This window comes from Miniopterus natalensis, chromosome 14 (genome assembly GCF_054644295.1).
Source record: "Miniopterus natalensis isolate mMinNat1 chromosome 14, mMinNat1.hap1, whole genome shotgun sequence".
Taxonomy (NCBI): Eukaryota; Metazoa; Chordata; class Mammalia; order Chiroptera; family Miniopteridae; genus Miniopterus; species Miniopterus natalensis.
In genome coordinates this window covers 58822436-58837752 of record NC_142094.1, presented here as the reverse complement: position 1 = coordinate 58837752, position 15317 = coordinate 58822436, and the positions used below count along the sequence as shown (strand labels likewise).

At 53.3% G+C, this 15317-nt stretch overlaps 1 protein-coding gene across 6 annotated transcripts in view; it reads right to left on the bottom strand.

The window, feature by feature from the left end:
- ATE1 (arginyltransferase 1) overlaps nucleotides 1–1887 on the bottom strand; it is a 54307-nt gene extending 52420 nt beyond the window's left edge. For 3 of the 6 annotated variants that reach the window (XM_087824067.1, XM_087824065.1, XM_087824064.1), the window contains exon 1: nucleotides 1777–1887. In XM_087824067.1, coding sequence (XP_087680193.1) covers nucleotides 1777–1861 — 85 coding nt within the window. In that variant the 5' untranslated portion in view covers nucleotides 1862–1887. Of the gene's footprint in view, nucleotides 1–1259; nucleotides 1391–1776 lie in introns of those variants that run through there. The other 3 variants (XM_087824066.1, XM_087824063.1, XM_087824062.1) reach the window with 1 other exon arrangement.
- Nucleotides 1888–15317: the final 13430 nt, after the last annotated feature.

Below are 15317 nucleotides of genomic sequence, written 5' to 3'. Positions count from 1 at the left end.
CGAAGCGGCCACTCCCCCCTCCCCCCCCCCGCACGCTTTCCAGGGCGGCTCCCAGACCCGCGAACTATCCACGGCGGACACTTAACGCGGCTCCTTCCTCACTCTCGGCGCCGCGACGGCCCCGCGTCCGGCAGGCGCGGGAGGACCGGGCGCCCGCCGAGGCCCAGCCCGGCCCCGGCCACCGAGGCGCAAGGCGGGCTCCCCCACGGGGCGTCCAGCCGGGGCGCTCGCGGGCGCCCGGCCCTCAGCGCGGCGCGGTGCCCGGCTCCCTCCCGCCCGCCTTAGCCCCGCCCACAGCGGCCTTGGCCCCGCCCCATCCGCCTTAGCCCCGCCCACAGCAGCCTTAGCCCCGCCCCGCCCGCCGGCGTCAGCAGCGCCCTTCCCCAGAGAACCGCCCGCTGGCGCCCGGCGGAGCCGGTTCCCACGCCCCGCGCGGGCCGGGAGGTGACCCGCGCTGTTCACACGGGCCTCCCTCGGGAACCCGCCGGCGCGGCAGGAAACACGCTGCGGGCGGGCCCTCGGGCCGCGAGGCGGGAGGCGACCCCGGGAGCGCCCGGGAAGATTCTGAATCCCCGCGCTCCGGGGGCTCCGGTGTGCTCCCCGAGACGTTCCGTTCGCGACGCCCGAGCACCTGCGCGCCCGCGCGCCGTCCACGCTCACGGCGCCCCGCACTCGCTGCCCCGCCCGGCCGCACTCGCCGTGCGGGTGCTGCCCCGCCCGCGGCGGGCCCCGGGTCAGCCCGCGTCACTGACAGCACAGCGCGCCCGGAGCGGGTGCGGGCCCCGCCCACCCGGCGGCAGCATCCGCCCCATCGGCTTCCACACCTGCCGCTGCGAGCGCGTCGCCGCCTCGCGGTCCCAGCCCCGAGTGAAGCACCTGCGCCCGGAGCCTCGCTGCTGGACCGTGCGAGGGGCTCTGCGTGCTGACGGCCACAGGGGGGGCGTCCGCGCCGCCCGCGCCCGCACCGCCTGCACCCGCACACCCTCCGCCTGCACTCGCACCGCCTGCACCCGCACTCCCCGCACCCGCGCCGCCTGCACCCGCACTCCCTGCATCCGCGCCGCCTGCACCCGCACTCCCTCCGCCTGCACCCGCACTCCCTGCACCCGCACTCCCAGCACCTGCAAACCCTCGGGCCGGTCGGCAGAGCCGCGTCCCCGGAGCCCCGAGGCCGCCCTCAGCCACGGTGACCCCAACACCCCAAGACCGCGCGGAGCCCCGAGGCCGCCGGCCCGCCCTGCCGCCGCCGGGCCGCTCACCATTGGAGCGACTGCCCGCCTCGTTCTTGCAGTAGCCGCAGCGGTAGAAGTCCTCGCCCTCGAAGTACTCCACGATGCTGGACGGGAGGGCGGCGCGCGAAGCCATGGCCCGGCCCGGAACGCGGCGCACCGGCCCGCTCGCCCCACAGTGCACCGCGCCGCCCCACACTGCACCGCGCCGCCCACCGCCCAGACGCGCGCGCGCGGCGGACGCCGAAGCCGCCCCACAGTGCACCGCGCCGCCCGCCGTCCCGGCGCTGACGTCGCCCGCGCCATCTTGGCCCCTGGCACCAGCCCTCCTCTCCCGCTGCGCCCTCCCGGGAGGGGCCGCCATCTTCGGTGAGGCTGAGGCGGCGACAGGGCGAGAGAGGAGACGGTCTGGGAAGCCGCGAGCGGGCCGAGGGAGCGGGGGCGGGGAGCCGGGCGGTGCGCTCCCGCGAGGGGCTGGCCCGGGCCGCGGGCGGGCGGGCGGGGAGGGGGCGCGCGGAGGCCGAGCCCGCCCGCGCCGGGGGCTCACCGTGGGACGCCTTGCCCAGCGCGGAGTCGCAGTAGCCGCAGCGGTAGCCGGCCCGGAGCCCCTTGTACTCCACCACCGAGGCCATGGCGGCCGCAGGATGTGCGCGCCGGCCACGCCTCCCGGCGCCGGGGACCTGGGCAGCGGGGCGGGGAGCCGAGCGGGGCGAGGCCGCGTGTCTTCCGGTCGGTCCCGAGGGGCCGCGACGCCCTGGGCGTGGGCGGGGAGGGAGCCCGCCCGGGGCCCTGCGCGCGTCGCCGCCCGGCCCGGCCCCCGCGTCCCGGGAGCCGCAGGCGCGGGGTGGCGGCCGCCCGCGGGCCTCCCGCGGGTCCCCCTGCAGAGGCCCCGCCGCGGGCGCCCCGCCGGCCTCGGGCGGGAACCGGCGCGCGCCTCGCGCGGCTCCGAGCCCCGCGCCCGCCTCTTAGGGCCGCAAAGAAAAGCCGGGCGCTGACTTTTTTAAATACGATTTCCAGGGCGTCCCTGTAAGAGAGTTTTTTTAGCTGTGCTGCGGCCCCTGCCCTCGCGAGCCCCGGGTCTCCGGCCGAGGCGCGGTGTCCTGACGAGGTCACGAAACTCGGGGAAGCGGGAAACCTTCGGGACGAGGCGCAGCGTTCCCGCCCCAGGCCCCCCCGCCGGGTCAGTGCCGGCCGGGCGGGCGGTTCCCGCGCCCGTCGCGTTGCTAAGCGGCCCGCAGCCGGTTTGGGGGCCTCCGGGCCGCTCCAGCCCCTGCTGGACCCCGCGTTCCCAAGACAGACTCCGCCGGGCCGTTCGCTGTAGCTGGCCTGGGCCTCCCGGGCTGGTGCGCCTGTCGTTGCGGGCCTGGGGCCTGGGGCGGCGGGGGGGGGGGTCCGCCTCCGTCCTGGGGCTCCCGGCTCCCCCGTTAGAGGGCCCGGCCTTCTCCCAGCCCCAAACCCGCCCACGGGGACCCCGGGGCACCGCCCGCAGGACGTGCAGGGTCCTGGGCGTGTGTCAACCCCTGCGATGCTTACAGCTTCACAACGTAGGAAACAGGCTAGATAACTTGTCCAAGGTCCTACAACTAGTAAAGGACAGGAGGAAGGAAAGGTGATTAAAATAAGTTGAAAAAGAAAAGAGAGCCACAAATACTAGGTCTGGACTTACGTAGGACAGCAGTTCCTAAAGGTCTTTATTTTGCTGAAGATCGGAGACATTTTTCATCTTTGAGGTCCAAATGAGAAAACAAACCTTCATTTAGTTTCCCCCTTTTTGGGGAGGGGTTAGGGGATGGGAGCAGTATTAGAATTTTTTTTATTTATGAAATTACCAGCAATAGACAGCTTTGTTTTTAATTCCAATTATATCAATAATCACTTTTCAGTAATCACTTTAAACATCATATTGATGAAATAACTGTCAGACTGGGTAAAAAAAAAAATAAGGCTCAACTATGTTATCTACCAAAAACACCCACTTTAAATATAAAAACACAGGTAAAAGTAGAGGCAGATACTGGTAAACTAATCAAAAGAAGGCTGGAGTAGCTACATTAATTTCAGACAGTGTAAACATCGGCAAGGAAAATTGGGGATAAAAAGGTACAGTACATAATAAAGAGGTGAGTTCCCCAAGAATATATAGCATTCCTTAATGTGTGTGCACCTAGCACAGTAAATGACAGGAGGAGGCAAAGGTGATTAAAATAAGTTGAAGAGGAAAGAGAGCAACAAATACTAGGTCTGGAAAATATGTGAAGCAAAAACTAATATAATTGCAAGTGTAAATGGATGAATTCACTGTTACAGAAACCACCATTTCTCTGTCAGTAATGGCCAGATCCAGCAGACATTACACCAAAAGCACATAATTGAACTCGACAGTGCCATCAGTCACCTGTATCTAACTGACTTCTGTGGAATACTCCACCCAGCAGCAGTAGAACGCATGTTCTCTTTAAGCTCATATGGAACAGTGCCCCAAGTAGACCACACTCTGGGTCACAAAAACACCGTAATGATTTTAAAAGAATAGAAATACAAAGTATGCTCTCAGACCACAGTGGAATACAACTAGAAATCAGTGACAGAAGGCGGCTGGAGAATACCAAAATGCTTGGAAACTGAACAACACACTTATAAATAACGCTTGAGTCGAAGTTTCAAGAGAAATTTAGAAGTATTTTGAACTAAATGAACACGAAGATACAACTTACCAAAATGTGGGATGTAGCAAAAACAGTGCTAGAGGGAAATATACAGCACTGGAGGCATATACTAAAAACAATCTCAAGTCAACAATCTAAGTCTCTACCCCAGGAAACTAGAAAAACAAGCAAATTAAATAAAGAATAAGCAGGAAAAACTAACAAAAAATAAAGCAACAACAAATGAAGTTGAATATAGTAAATCTGTAAAGAAAATGAACAAAACCAAACTGATTCTTTGAAAAGACCAATAAAATGGGCAAAACTCTAGTAAGGCTAATTAGGAAACTGGAAAAGACAAATTGCCAAATGAATGAATGAAGGATCATCACTACTGATCCCATGGACATTAAAAGGATGATAAAGGAATATTACAAACAACTCTATGCCCTTATATATGTGATAACTTAGAAGAAATGGATCAATTTGTTGAAAGACACGATCTACCAAAACTCAGAAAAAATAGTTAATTTGAAGAGGCCTGTGTCTAAAGAAATAGAATCAATAATTGATGGCCTATGAAAACAGCACCAGGCCCAGATGAATTCACTGGTGAATGCTACCAAACATTTAAGTAAGAAATTATACCAACTCTACAGTCCCTTCCAGAAAATAGCAGCAAAGGAAATTTCCTAATTCATTCTATGAGGCCACCATTACCATAATATAAAAACCAAACAAAGACATTACAAGAAAGGAAAACTACACACCAATATCTTAGTGAACATTGATGCAAAAATTCTCAATGAAATATTAGTAAGTGGAATCCAACAATGTATAAAACAATTACACACCACCACCAAGTAGGACTTATTCCAGGTAAGCAAAGCTGGTTCAGCATTACAAAAACAGTTAATGCATCACATCATAAGCTGAAGAAAAATCAATAGATGCAGGAAAAGCATTTAATAAAATCCCAACACCTATTCATATTAAAAACTCAGCAAACTAGGAATGGAGAGGAACTTCCTCAACTTGATAAGTGACATCTACAAAAAACCTACAGCTAACATACTTAGTGGTAAGAAACTAGATGCTTTCTTGGTAAGATCAAGAACAGTAGTAAAAGGATGTGCCCTCTCACCACTCCTGTTCAAAATCATACTGGAACTCCTAGCTAATGCAATAAATAAGAAAAAAGGTATACATATTGGGAGGAAAAAATAAAACTGTCTTCACAAATGACATGATGGAAAATCCTGTCCCACAAAAGGAAAATCCCAAAGACTCAACAATAAAAATTTCTTGTAACTAATCACTAGTTACAGCAAGGTTGCAAGATACAATGTTAATTGGAATTTGAAACTAAAAATACCATTTATATTAACACCAGAAAAAAATGAAATACTTATGTAAAAAATCTAAGAAAATATGTAGAAGATCTATATGAGGACAACTACAAACCTTAGATGAAAGAAATCAGAGGTGTAAATAGATCAAGAGAGGATCCATGTTCATTGACAGGAAGATGAATATTGTTAAGATGTCATTTCTTCCCAACTGGATCTGTAGAGTCAATATAATTCTAATCAAAATCTCAGCAAGTTCTTTGTGGGTCTCAACAAATGGATCCTAAAGTTTATCTGGAGAGGCAAAAGACCCAATGACCAGAACCGTGTTAGAGGAGAACAGACCAAAGGACTGACTACAGACTTAACTTACTGTAAAGCTAGAGTAGTCAAACTGGGGAAAGAGCACACAGATCAAGGGGACAGCAGAAAGCCCAGAAGTAGGTCTGTACAAATAAGTCAAACGATCTTGGACAAAAGAGCAAAAGCAATTCACTGGAGAAAGGGTAGTCTTCAACACATGATGCAGAAACAACTGGGCATCCACATGCAAAATAAATCCAGAGTTAATACGTTTCACAAAAATTAAAATAGATCATAAGCAAAAAATAAAATTCTCAACAATAACACAAAAATGGGCAAAAGATCTGTGTAATTATAATAACCAACTTGTCATAAATTTGTCAAATCTCATGGAATGTACAACACAGAGTGAATCTTAATGTAAACTATAGACTTTGGTGAATAATGTATTAATATTGGTTCTTCAGTTACAACAAATGTACCACACTAATGCAAGATACAAATAATAGGGGAACTTGGAGGGAAAGTACTTTTTGGTCTATATTTCTGTAAACCTGTAGCTGCTCTAAGAAGTAAAAAGTTTATTAATACAGAAAAAAAACAGTGATTTAAAATTTTTTAATTACATGTTAAAGTAATATTTTGTATATCCTGGATATATTTTTAAATTAATATCCCCTGTGTTTTTCCTTTTGCAAATGTAGCTTCTAGAAGAACTTAAGTTATGTCTGTGACCCACATTCTCTGTTTGTGGAACAGTGCTAGTCTAGAGCCTAGTTCTTGCAGCTCCACTGGGCCTACTCATTCTCTATTTGTGCTTCTAGCCCTACAGTCTCAGCGTCTTTCCTGTAGTGCCACTTCTTTTAATCACTTTCCATTAACATTCATAGTTCCCTCTTTGTTTTGGGACATCATCAGGACTCCTCTACATCATGCTCTGGTTCCAGTGTCCCTCCCCACACTGCATTCCAGCCTCCAGCATCCCTTCCCCCCAGACAGTACTTGGCTTGTGCTCCTTCCTCTAGTTAACAGCCACCCAGATTGAGGCACCTCTTGCTTGGTGGGTCTCGGGAGTTACTCCCACATTCCTGCCTCTCTGCTCAGAATGTGCTCCCCCAGAAGTCCCGGTTCAGTCCCGCCTCACAGACTCCTGCCTTTGCTCCCCCTCTGTGTTTAAGCATCCCCTTTGCACCGCTCTCGCAGGTGTGCACTTGCATGCATTTGTTTCCTGCCGTCTGCAAAGGTAAGGACTATTCCCACTTCTCCAGTACGCCAAGTTTGGTGGATGGCATGTGCTTAACATCACAGCTTTGCTGGTTTGATATCCGTGTTCAGGTTTCAGTCTCACTTGGCAGGTGTGTGGCCTTGAACACATCGCGTACCTCTCTAAGCTGCCATTTCCTCACAGGGACAAGGGGGAGAATGTTGCCATGTCGGGTGGCTGGAGCGTCAGTGTTTCATGTTCAGATTCTGTCTGAGGCACTTTCATGTTTTAATTTTGTTTTTAAACTCTTGCAAAAAGGAGACAGCAGGCAAGGTGCTGTTTCCAATGCCAGAAATTAATCTGCAGTTACACTGTGAAATTTATTTCAAGTTCTGTGACATAAGAAGTGGTTAACAATCATTTCAGTTCAGGAACCATCACCTTCCCCAGGCAGGACTTATCATAACTAAACATGCTTCATGATTTTCGACAAAGGATTAAAATTTAGGTATATAATAGGATGCTGTTAGCAGTCTTTTTCTTTCATATTCATCATAGAATAACATAACTCAGGCCGTCTTTTCCTCACATTAGGGCAGAGTCTAGTCTTGCTCATAGTTTGTTTCAGCCTCACTTATCAAAAGTGTTCTTTGTTTATCTCCCTGGCTTATAAACATTCTTTACCCTCCCAGTGTCTCTTATCGGGAAAGAGAAACAACTTACAACATAGTACTTAAATTACAAGTACTTTTAGATCCATGTGATTCTCTTTACATAACTTTTATTTTAAGTAAGCTGATTCCGTAAAGAGGGGCTCACATTAAGAATTGCCTGTTTTTTTGCCCAGCCGGGCATGTCTCAGCAGTTGAGCATCGACCTAGGACCCAGGAGATCAAGGTTCAATTCCAGTCAGGGAACATGCCCGGGTTGCGGGCTCGATCCCCAATAGTGACTCATCATTGATGTTTCTGTCTTTCTCCTTCACTCTCTGAAATCAATAAAGATATTTAAAAAAAACAACACCTATTTTTCTTTACAAACAAGACCTATTCTGTTTTCACAGGAGGGTAAATGAGGTATTGCCTTTTAGCACTTCCCACAGTGCCTGGCTCATAGTCCATGAACACAGGCAGACATACCTTGGACACATGGCAGGTTAGGTTCCAGACAACCACAATAAAGCAAGTTGTAATCTTTTGCTAGTGGAAGGTCTTGCTTTCAATTTGTTTAAAAAAAATCTGAAGTGCAATAAAACGAGGTATGCCTATGTTGGGAACTTGTTACCGGCTATGGTGCCGCCACATCTCAGGCATTTTGACTGAATATCATGAGTTTGACATCTGAGTGGCATGACTCAAAGTGATACCTTGTTTGGTGTAGGAGACAATTAAAATGTAAATTGAAATTTTAATTCAGTGCTTTCTATGAAATAGAAACCATTATCATGATGATGTTTGAAATTCATTTAAGCATAAAATACTCATATTACTGTTTTTTATTTCTTTAAATTTTTAATTGATTTTTTTTTCTAGAGAGAGGAAGGAAGAGGGGGAGAGAGAAACATCAACCTGAGAGCGAAACATAGATCAGCTGCCTCCTGCACAAGCCCTAACTGGGGACCAAACCTGCAACCCGGGCATGTACCCTGGCCAGGAATTGAACCGGCGACTTTCCGGTGCACGGGATGACACCGAACTGAGCCACACCGACCAAGCTAACTTTTATTTGCGAATATGAGCTGGGGCTTCAGTGTCAGGCGTGTTTAGGGCAGTATGGCCATACACATAGTCCATCTTGGAAGGCGTAAGCTTTAGTCCTAATAAATGAGAAGCCAGGTTGTGATTAATTACTCGTCTCCTTTTCACATTTTTTAAAGAACTAGAGAGAACTTAATGAGCTGCATGAAGACTGGACAGTGGCAGCTTCCACGTAGGATGGAGTATCGTGCGACTGCAGGATCATTTTCATTCATTTGTACTTCAGTGCTGGTGTATTTTCTGCTTTGTTTTCAATGAGTGACCAGTTATGAACATAATTAAATAATGTAACTAAAAGTGTATTAAATAATATGAAAGCTGAAAACCAAAGCAGCAGCTAAGTGAAGATGAGACCATGTGACGGGCCATCCGCACACTCGTCTGACTTCCAACTACTGATTGTGTGCACAGGAGCCGCTCCAGGGTTTCCCACTGACCCCATCTCCGTTGGACATAGTATATCCAAAAAGGAAGGAAAGGATGCTTTTGTTGCCTTGAAAGGCGCTTCCCTAACTGCACGAGGGGGGATGCCCGTGTCTGAAACACAGCCCAGCTCACACTGAAACGCGTCCTTGACGACTAGGCGATGTCTTCACCTGCCAGCTCAGTAGTCTCAACCTAGGGCAGCGGCGACGTGTAAGAAAGCTTGTGGCTGCCCCTGAAATCAGCCCAAAGCATCCCGTAGAGGGCTGAAAGTCTGACGGGCAGAAACTTTAATGGCTGAAAAACTATTTTGCAGAAAAGAAAATGAGAGATTAGAGTGGGGCCAGCAGTTTAGGAGAACAGATGCTGAGGGGGACACAGTGAGAGGCAAAGACGCTCCTAAAGCTGGTGGTCACTAGGGCAATGGCTGAAACAAAAGGCCCCCGAGGAAACGGCAGGAGGCTGCAAGGACAGAGAGTGACCAGCAGTCTGGGAGGACGGTGCAGTGGGGGCCCAGCAGCATGCAGACCCCACCCTCGCACCCTCTCTGGCGGCAGGCCCGGTGGTGGGATCCGAGTGCAGAAGGGCAGCAGGCACTTGCCTTCCGTTCCGAGCACAGGCAGGAGGAGGCTCATCTGGGAGCGCGTGTCGTGCAGGCACACGTTCTGCTTCTGAAGCCAACCCTGGGGCCCTCGGCCTCAGTCCGCTTTGCCACAACGGGGGTAACGAGCACCTGCCCCACCTGGTGGTTTGAAAGATTCAGTAAAAGAATCCGTTGAAGTTCTTGGCGCAGTGCCTAGTGTGCAGTCAGCTCCACAGGTGCTGCTTGGGAAACAGCCTCTTAGGAAGGCAGAATGTGAAAGCGAAATGAGCTGCATTTAAAAGGCAAATGCGGTTTTGGTTTTTTCCCAGTTCTGCGTTGTAAAATCCTCTCTGCTGCTGAGAAGTCAGAGAAGCAAAGTTTATAGCTCAGATTGGTAAAGCCGGTTAGGAATACCAGGTCTGGAGGACGTGTGAGAGGCCCATGCTCGCACTCGTGAATTTTTCTGCATTCGATTTTAAAAAATCACTTTCTTGCTGTGAAATTGTTTTATTAACTAAAATGTAAACCTTTGACAAGAATCCTAAAGCCTTTATCGTTGGGTAGTTGTTGGTGGGAATTACTGATAGCTTATAAATTATATTTATTGTTAATAACTTAATGCCTGACAACTTAGAGTGTGGACTTAACCAACTTTGACCACTTATTTTCCCATCCAAGGCAAGTTCTTTGTTCTGCGAACAATTACAAACAGTGGTTTGTGGAATTTGAAATAGTAACCTGGCCTCCCCTCTCCAGGGTTAAAACAAAGGTCCTTCTGACAGTCTCGAGCGCAAACGAGGTGGCTCTTTGCTTACACTATTGGACAGCAGTCCGTCCTTGCTCCCAGGAAAAAGACATTGAACGTATCGCACCGTCCTGCCGACTGGCACAGAAAAGTGCCTTTCACTACATAATGAACAGTCCGTCCCAAATCGACTCCCGAGCACTTCCTACTCGCGCGTGTTTCCTGAGACCCTTTCCAGATCCCAGCATAATTTCTCTCTTTGATCTTCTAGATTGGCCTGGGCCAAAAACACTCAAGACCCTGGAATTGCAGTAGGTTCCCAGGCCCCACTAGAAAAGAAGATTAAGGTGAGGAAATATTTACCATGAATTTTGGAGCCAGCAATACAATACGTTTATCACCAGGATGGAGAGGGCCTGAGGGCTCTGCCTGTCGTGTTTGGTTCACTGAATCCCAGTGCCAGCTGGACAGCACTGACCACAGTGCACAGCCTGTGTCCTCACTGGGCTGTCCGGTGAGGGACGGTGACCTTGAGCTGATTGCTACCACAGGTTGTGCCACTGTGATGAAAGGGTGGGGTCTTACTTGAGCACGGGGAAGGTCTGAGGAAGTGACATTTAAGCTGAAGCCTGCGAGTTGCAAGTGCCCTGGCCAGAGCTGTGGAGGACCCGTGAAGCTGCTGGGGGACAGAACACGGCCTCTGAGGCGCCGGAAGCCGAGGCTGCGGCAGGTGAGCGAGCAGTCTGGCCGAGAGGCTTGGAGAGGCGGTCAGGAGCCAGATCAGGAGGCCACACTGGGCTGTCCGGCAGGAACGGGATGGGATTGATCTGTGGGACGCAGCGGTCACTGCCGCCGTGTGCCGGGGCTGGGGGCAGAGGGAGAGGAGTGGGTTCAGGGAAGCCAGTCGGGCTACAGCCCCAGGGAGGGTGCGTTTTGAAGTTAGATGTGACGGGGTTGAGGGGGAAACTGACGAACACGCTGCAGGGAGTCGAGGAAACAGCATCTGGGCCTGACGCTGAGAGGCAGGCACAGGGCAGCCCTGTCCACCCTTCCCCCTAGAGCAGTGGGTCACCTGGCTGAGTGACTGAGACTGTCCCTGTCCAAGGAGGCCTAAATGTGACTGTGCTCTATCAAGTGACAATGTTGCTGTCCTTTCCTGCATTACATTTAAATGACAGGAGCAGCAAAGCAGGTGAAAGGAGTGGCCTGGAGGAGGCGAGGAGGGCTTGTCAGTCCCTGGAGGACATTCAGCCCACGGCTGGACAGCCCAGGGGTCCGAGCTAGCCTGTCACAGGCCCTTGTCCACAGGGCCTGGAAGCCCAAAGGAAATAAATATTTCAAGGAGTGCAGTGGTCACCTCCCCTCCACAGAAGGCTGCCGAGAGGTCAGGTGTGACGGGGACAGAGGTGGGAGCACCGGCGGGCAACGTGGCGATGCCTCAGGACCGAGGTGGGCGCATCTTGGAGAAGGGCGAGGACAGGAACCCAGTGGAAGGAGGGGGGAGCGCGGGGTGAGAGAGTAGAGGGGCTCTTCGGGTGACGCCGTGACGTGGGCAAGAGGCGGCAGAAGCTGGGGAGGGCCCCGCGTCTGCCTGAGGACACGGTGGAGCAGCTTTGTGCTGAAGGGGCTCCAGGAGTGGGAAGGGGACCTGGACGCTGCGCATGCAGGCCTGGGAGCTCAGTGGGCACAGGCGGGAGACTGGCTTCTGACGAAGGGGCGGTGTTTCCGCTGGGAAGGCAGGTCCCGGAGGGACGCGTGGGGTGGTCCCGATGGGGGGAGCTCCCGAGGGACTGCTTGTTTCCTCGAAGTCTGAGGCCAAGTCCTCAGCTAGGAGGGGACCCTCAGAGGGGAGCGAAGAGAGCGTGACGCGCAGTGAAGGGACGCCAGCTGGGACATGGTGCGGCAGTGGCAGTGCCAGGCGGGGCTGACGGCCGCCTGAGGTCCGCACCATGGACCAGCGCAGGAGGTTCCGACACCGCCCTCTGACACGCGGCTGGGTGGCGTCCATTCTGCAGAGGTGAGGAAGTCGAGTCTCCAAGCTCCGGCAGGAGAACGGGACGCTTGGTAAGCCTAAGGCCCTGTCTTCTGACTTCTGGTTTGCCAGAGCAGAGCGCTGCGGTCAGAGACCGAGGTGCTGGAAGGTGCACGGAAATACACGATGGTTCCAGAATGGGAAGCCCACGTACCGGAGGAGGAGAGACCGCGGGGCGAACAGACGGGCGGCGCTAAACAGTGGGACTACCTAGTGTCGGCGAGGGAGCTGGGCCAGATAAAGAAACACATCTTCCGAGCGGAGCGCGCCAGGGGCCTCAGGGACCACAAGTACCGGCTGTTTCCTCAGAGAATCCCAAGTGAGAAACTTCCCCCCAAAACGCTCACCCCGCAGAAGGACGAGAGGGCTCACAATGTCCAGAAAACACCCAAAGCCAAGCCCCAGAAGCACCAGGCAGCATGGGCGCAGGAGCAGATGCAGAAACACCAAGAGCGCATGGCTCGGGGGCGGGAACGCGCGGAGCAAAGACACCCTAAGCCGGGGGCCCAGACGCCCCCCGCCCAGGCGCCTCCCCTCCTGAAGGCTCGGGGGAGGCCCGAGGGAGTGAGAGAACTGGAGCGGGTCACAGCCTACCCCGTTGCCCAGCCGCGCCAGGACGCACCCATGGAAGTGACTGTTCTGATGGAAAAGCCTACAGGAGAGCGCGAGGTTAAAACACCACTGGGAAGAGAGCTCCTGGCTGTACCACCGTTTCTGAAAAGTCGACTAGAAAATAAAGTTAAAATTTCCTAGATGATTGTATTTCTTTTTTAGGCTGGCGTACTTTCATAGTGCAGGAAAATCCCACGCCCTAATTTTGTTTCTAAGTGCCTCAAACGGGGGCAAACTATAAACACAAAACTTAGACTTAAAACCACCGTTTTATTATAGCTCATAATTCTGTATTAAGAATTCAGGCAGAGCTCAGCTGGGCACGTTTCTGCCCCATGGGGCACCACTGGAGCCACTTGGGGACACTCAGGGGACAGCTGCTCTGGTCTGGAGGGTCCAAGACGGCTTCCCCTACGTGCCCTTGGCCGGAACAGCTAGAGGCTGGGCTTAGCTTGGCCGTTTCCTCCCCTCTCCCCACGTAGTTTCACTCGGGCTCTGCGAGGCCTGTCAGGCCCCCCAAGGCTGCTTACGGCCTGGCCTCAGGAACCCCAGAACGTCACTCCTGCCATACTCTAGCGCTCGAACGAGTCCCCCAGGCTGCCCCACTTCACGCAGAGAGGAGACAGACTCTTCCTCTCAAAAAAGTTTGCAGCCATTTTTCAATCTCCCCCTGAACTCTGAAGCGTCTATCACACCACAGAAGAAACAAAGCAGAGCAGGTCCTTCTGTAGAACAAGCCCTGTGGTGAGAGCGCAGCCTGGGAATGCCCCGGGGGATCCGCAGGCAGGCAGGCAGGCAGGCAGGCAGTCAGTGGGGAGGAAAGCAGGCCTGCCCCCAGCCAGCACCATCCGCCGAGTCAGGCGCAACCCTGGCCCCAGGGGACCTCATGGGAAGGGTTTGCAAAGAAGGCCAGGGGCACAAGCAGGGTGACCGAGCAAGAACGGGCTCCTCAAACTCAGGTGCGGGAGGAAGGGCTTTGTGGGCACTACACAAACTTGATTTTACAAGAATAATATCCATCAGCTGTTTTTTTGATTCAGAAGCTGAAAACAAGTGGCCCCTACTCAGCCCATCTGGGTAACTCCCACAGATTTTTAAAAACAATGAAAATGTACATGGTTAGGAAACGGTAGTTTCAGAACGTACAGGATGCAAAGTGCCGGCTTCTCCACCTGGGTTTGGAAAAAGTAACCACGCAGGTTTCTTAGCGAGGACTGTCTGAAACACGCAGAAAGCCAGCGAAGGAGCGAGGAAGCCCAGGCCACACACACGTGCTTGAAAAATCACAGCGTGAAACGTCCAGCACAGGCCACTATTTGGAGACAGAAAAGGGGCATTTCTAGACGGGAAGCCGGTCAGCAGTTGGTAGGCTTCCCGTCGGGTGAGCAGGGTGGGGAGAAGGCCGGGTGACTGCTGATGGGTGCGGGTGGGGGGCAAGTATGTCCTGCACCAGACTGTGGTGACGCTGGGGTGACTCCCCCGTGAACAGACTGGTGATGTTACATGTTAACGGTGCGGCACGTGAATTCATCTCAACGAGGCCGTTTAACACAAATCAAAGAGCCGGCTCGAGTCTGGAGCCTGGCAGTAGGCAGAGGGCCTGACGGGGCGAGGCTTGGAGCTCCGCTGGGGCTCAGCTGTCTCAACCCTGCAGGCAGTGGGGAGCCCTGAGAAACTGACATGTGGCTTTAAAGGGGGAGGAATCTGAAGGACAGACGGGAAGCAGGAGACAATGGCCACGGTTTACCGACTGGAGCGGTTCTCACTTCAAGAGGAGATAGGACAGTAACTTAGGGGTCACGACAGCTTTGTGGAGATGAGCATGGCTGAAGGGAAGGCACCAGACATGGAGTGGGGATGACGCGGAGTGGGGATGAGGCCGAGTGGGGATGACACAGAGTGGGGATGAGGCCGGGTGGGGATGACACAGAGTGGGGATGAGGCCGGGTGGGGATGACACGGAGTGAGGATGACGCCGGGTGGGGATGACGCTGGGTGGGGATGACGCGGAGTGGGGATGATGCCGGGTGGGGATGAGGCCGAGTGGGGATGAGGCCGAGTGGGGATGACACAGAGTGGGGATGAGGCCGGGTGGGGATGACGCCGGGTGGGGACCTGCGGGCGCAGGAGGAGCTAGAATCCAGAGCCTCCCAGAGACACCTCTACCTCTGACATGAGCGGGGGGAGGAAAGGGGGGGTGCAGAGAGCCGAGGACAAGGAACCCACCAGGGACCGAGAACACCAAGGGCAGACCCCAAGGCCCAGCAGAGATCAGATGTGTGGCTTCCCTCTGGCGGCCGAGGACGGAGGAGCTTCTTGCGTGTAAATCACAGGCTGAGCCACGTGACACTGCTGATACTTGACCATGTTTTAACTATAAAAACTATCTCATATGGTACAACCTAACGTGTTGACGTGATAGCCAGCTTTACAGC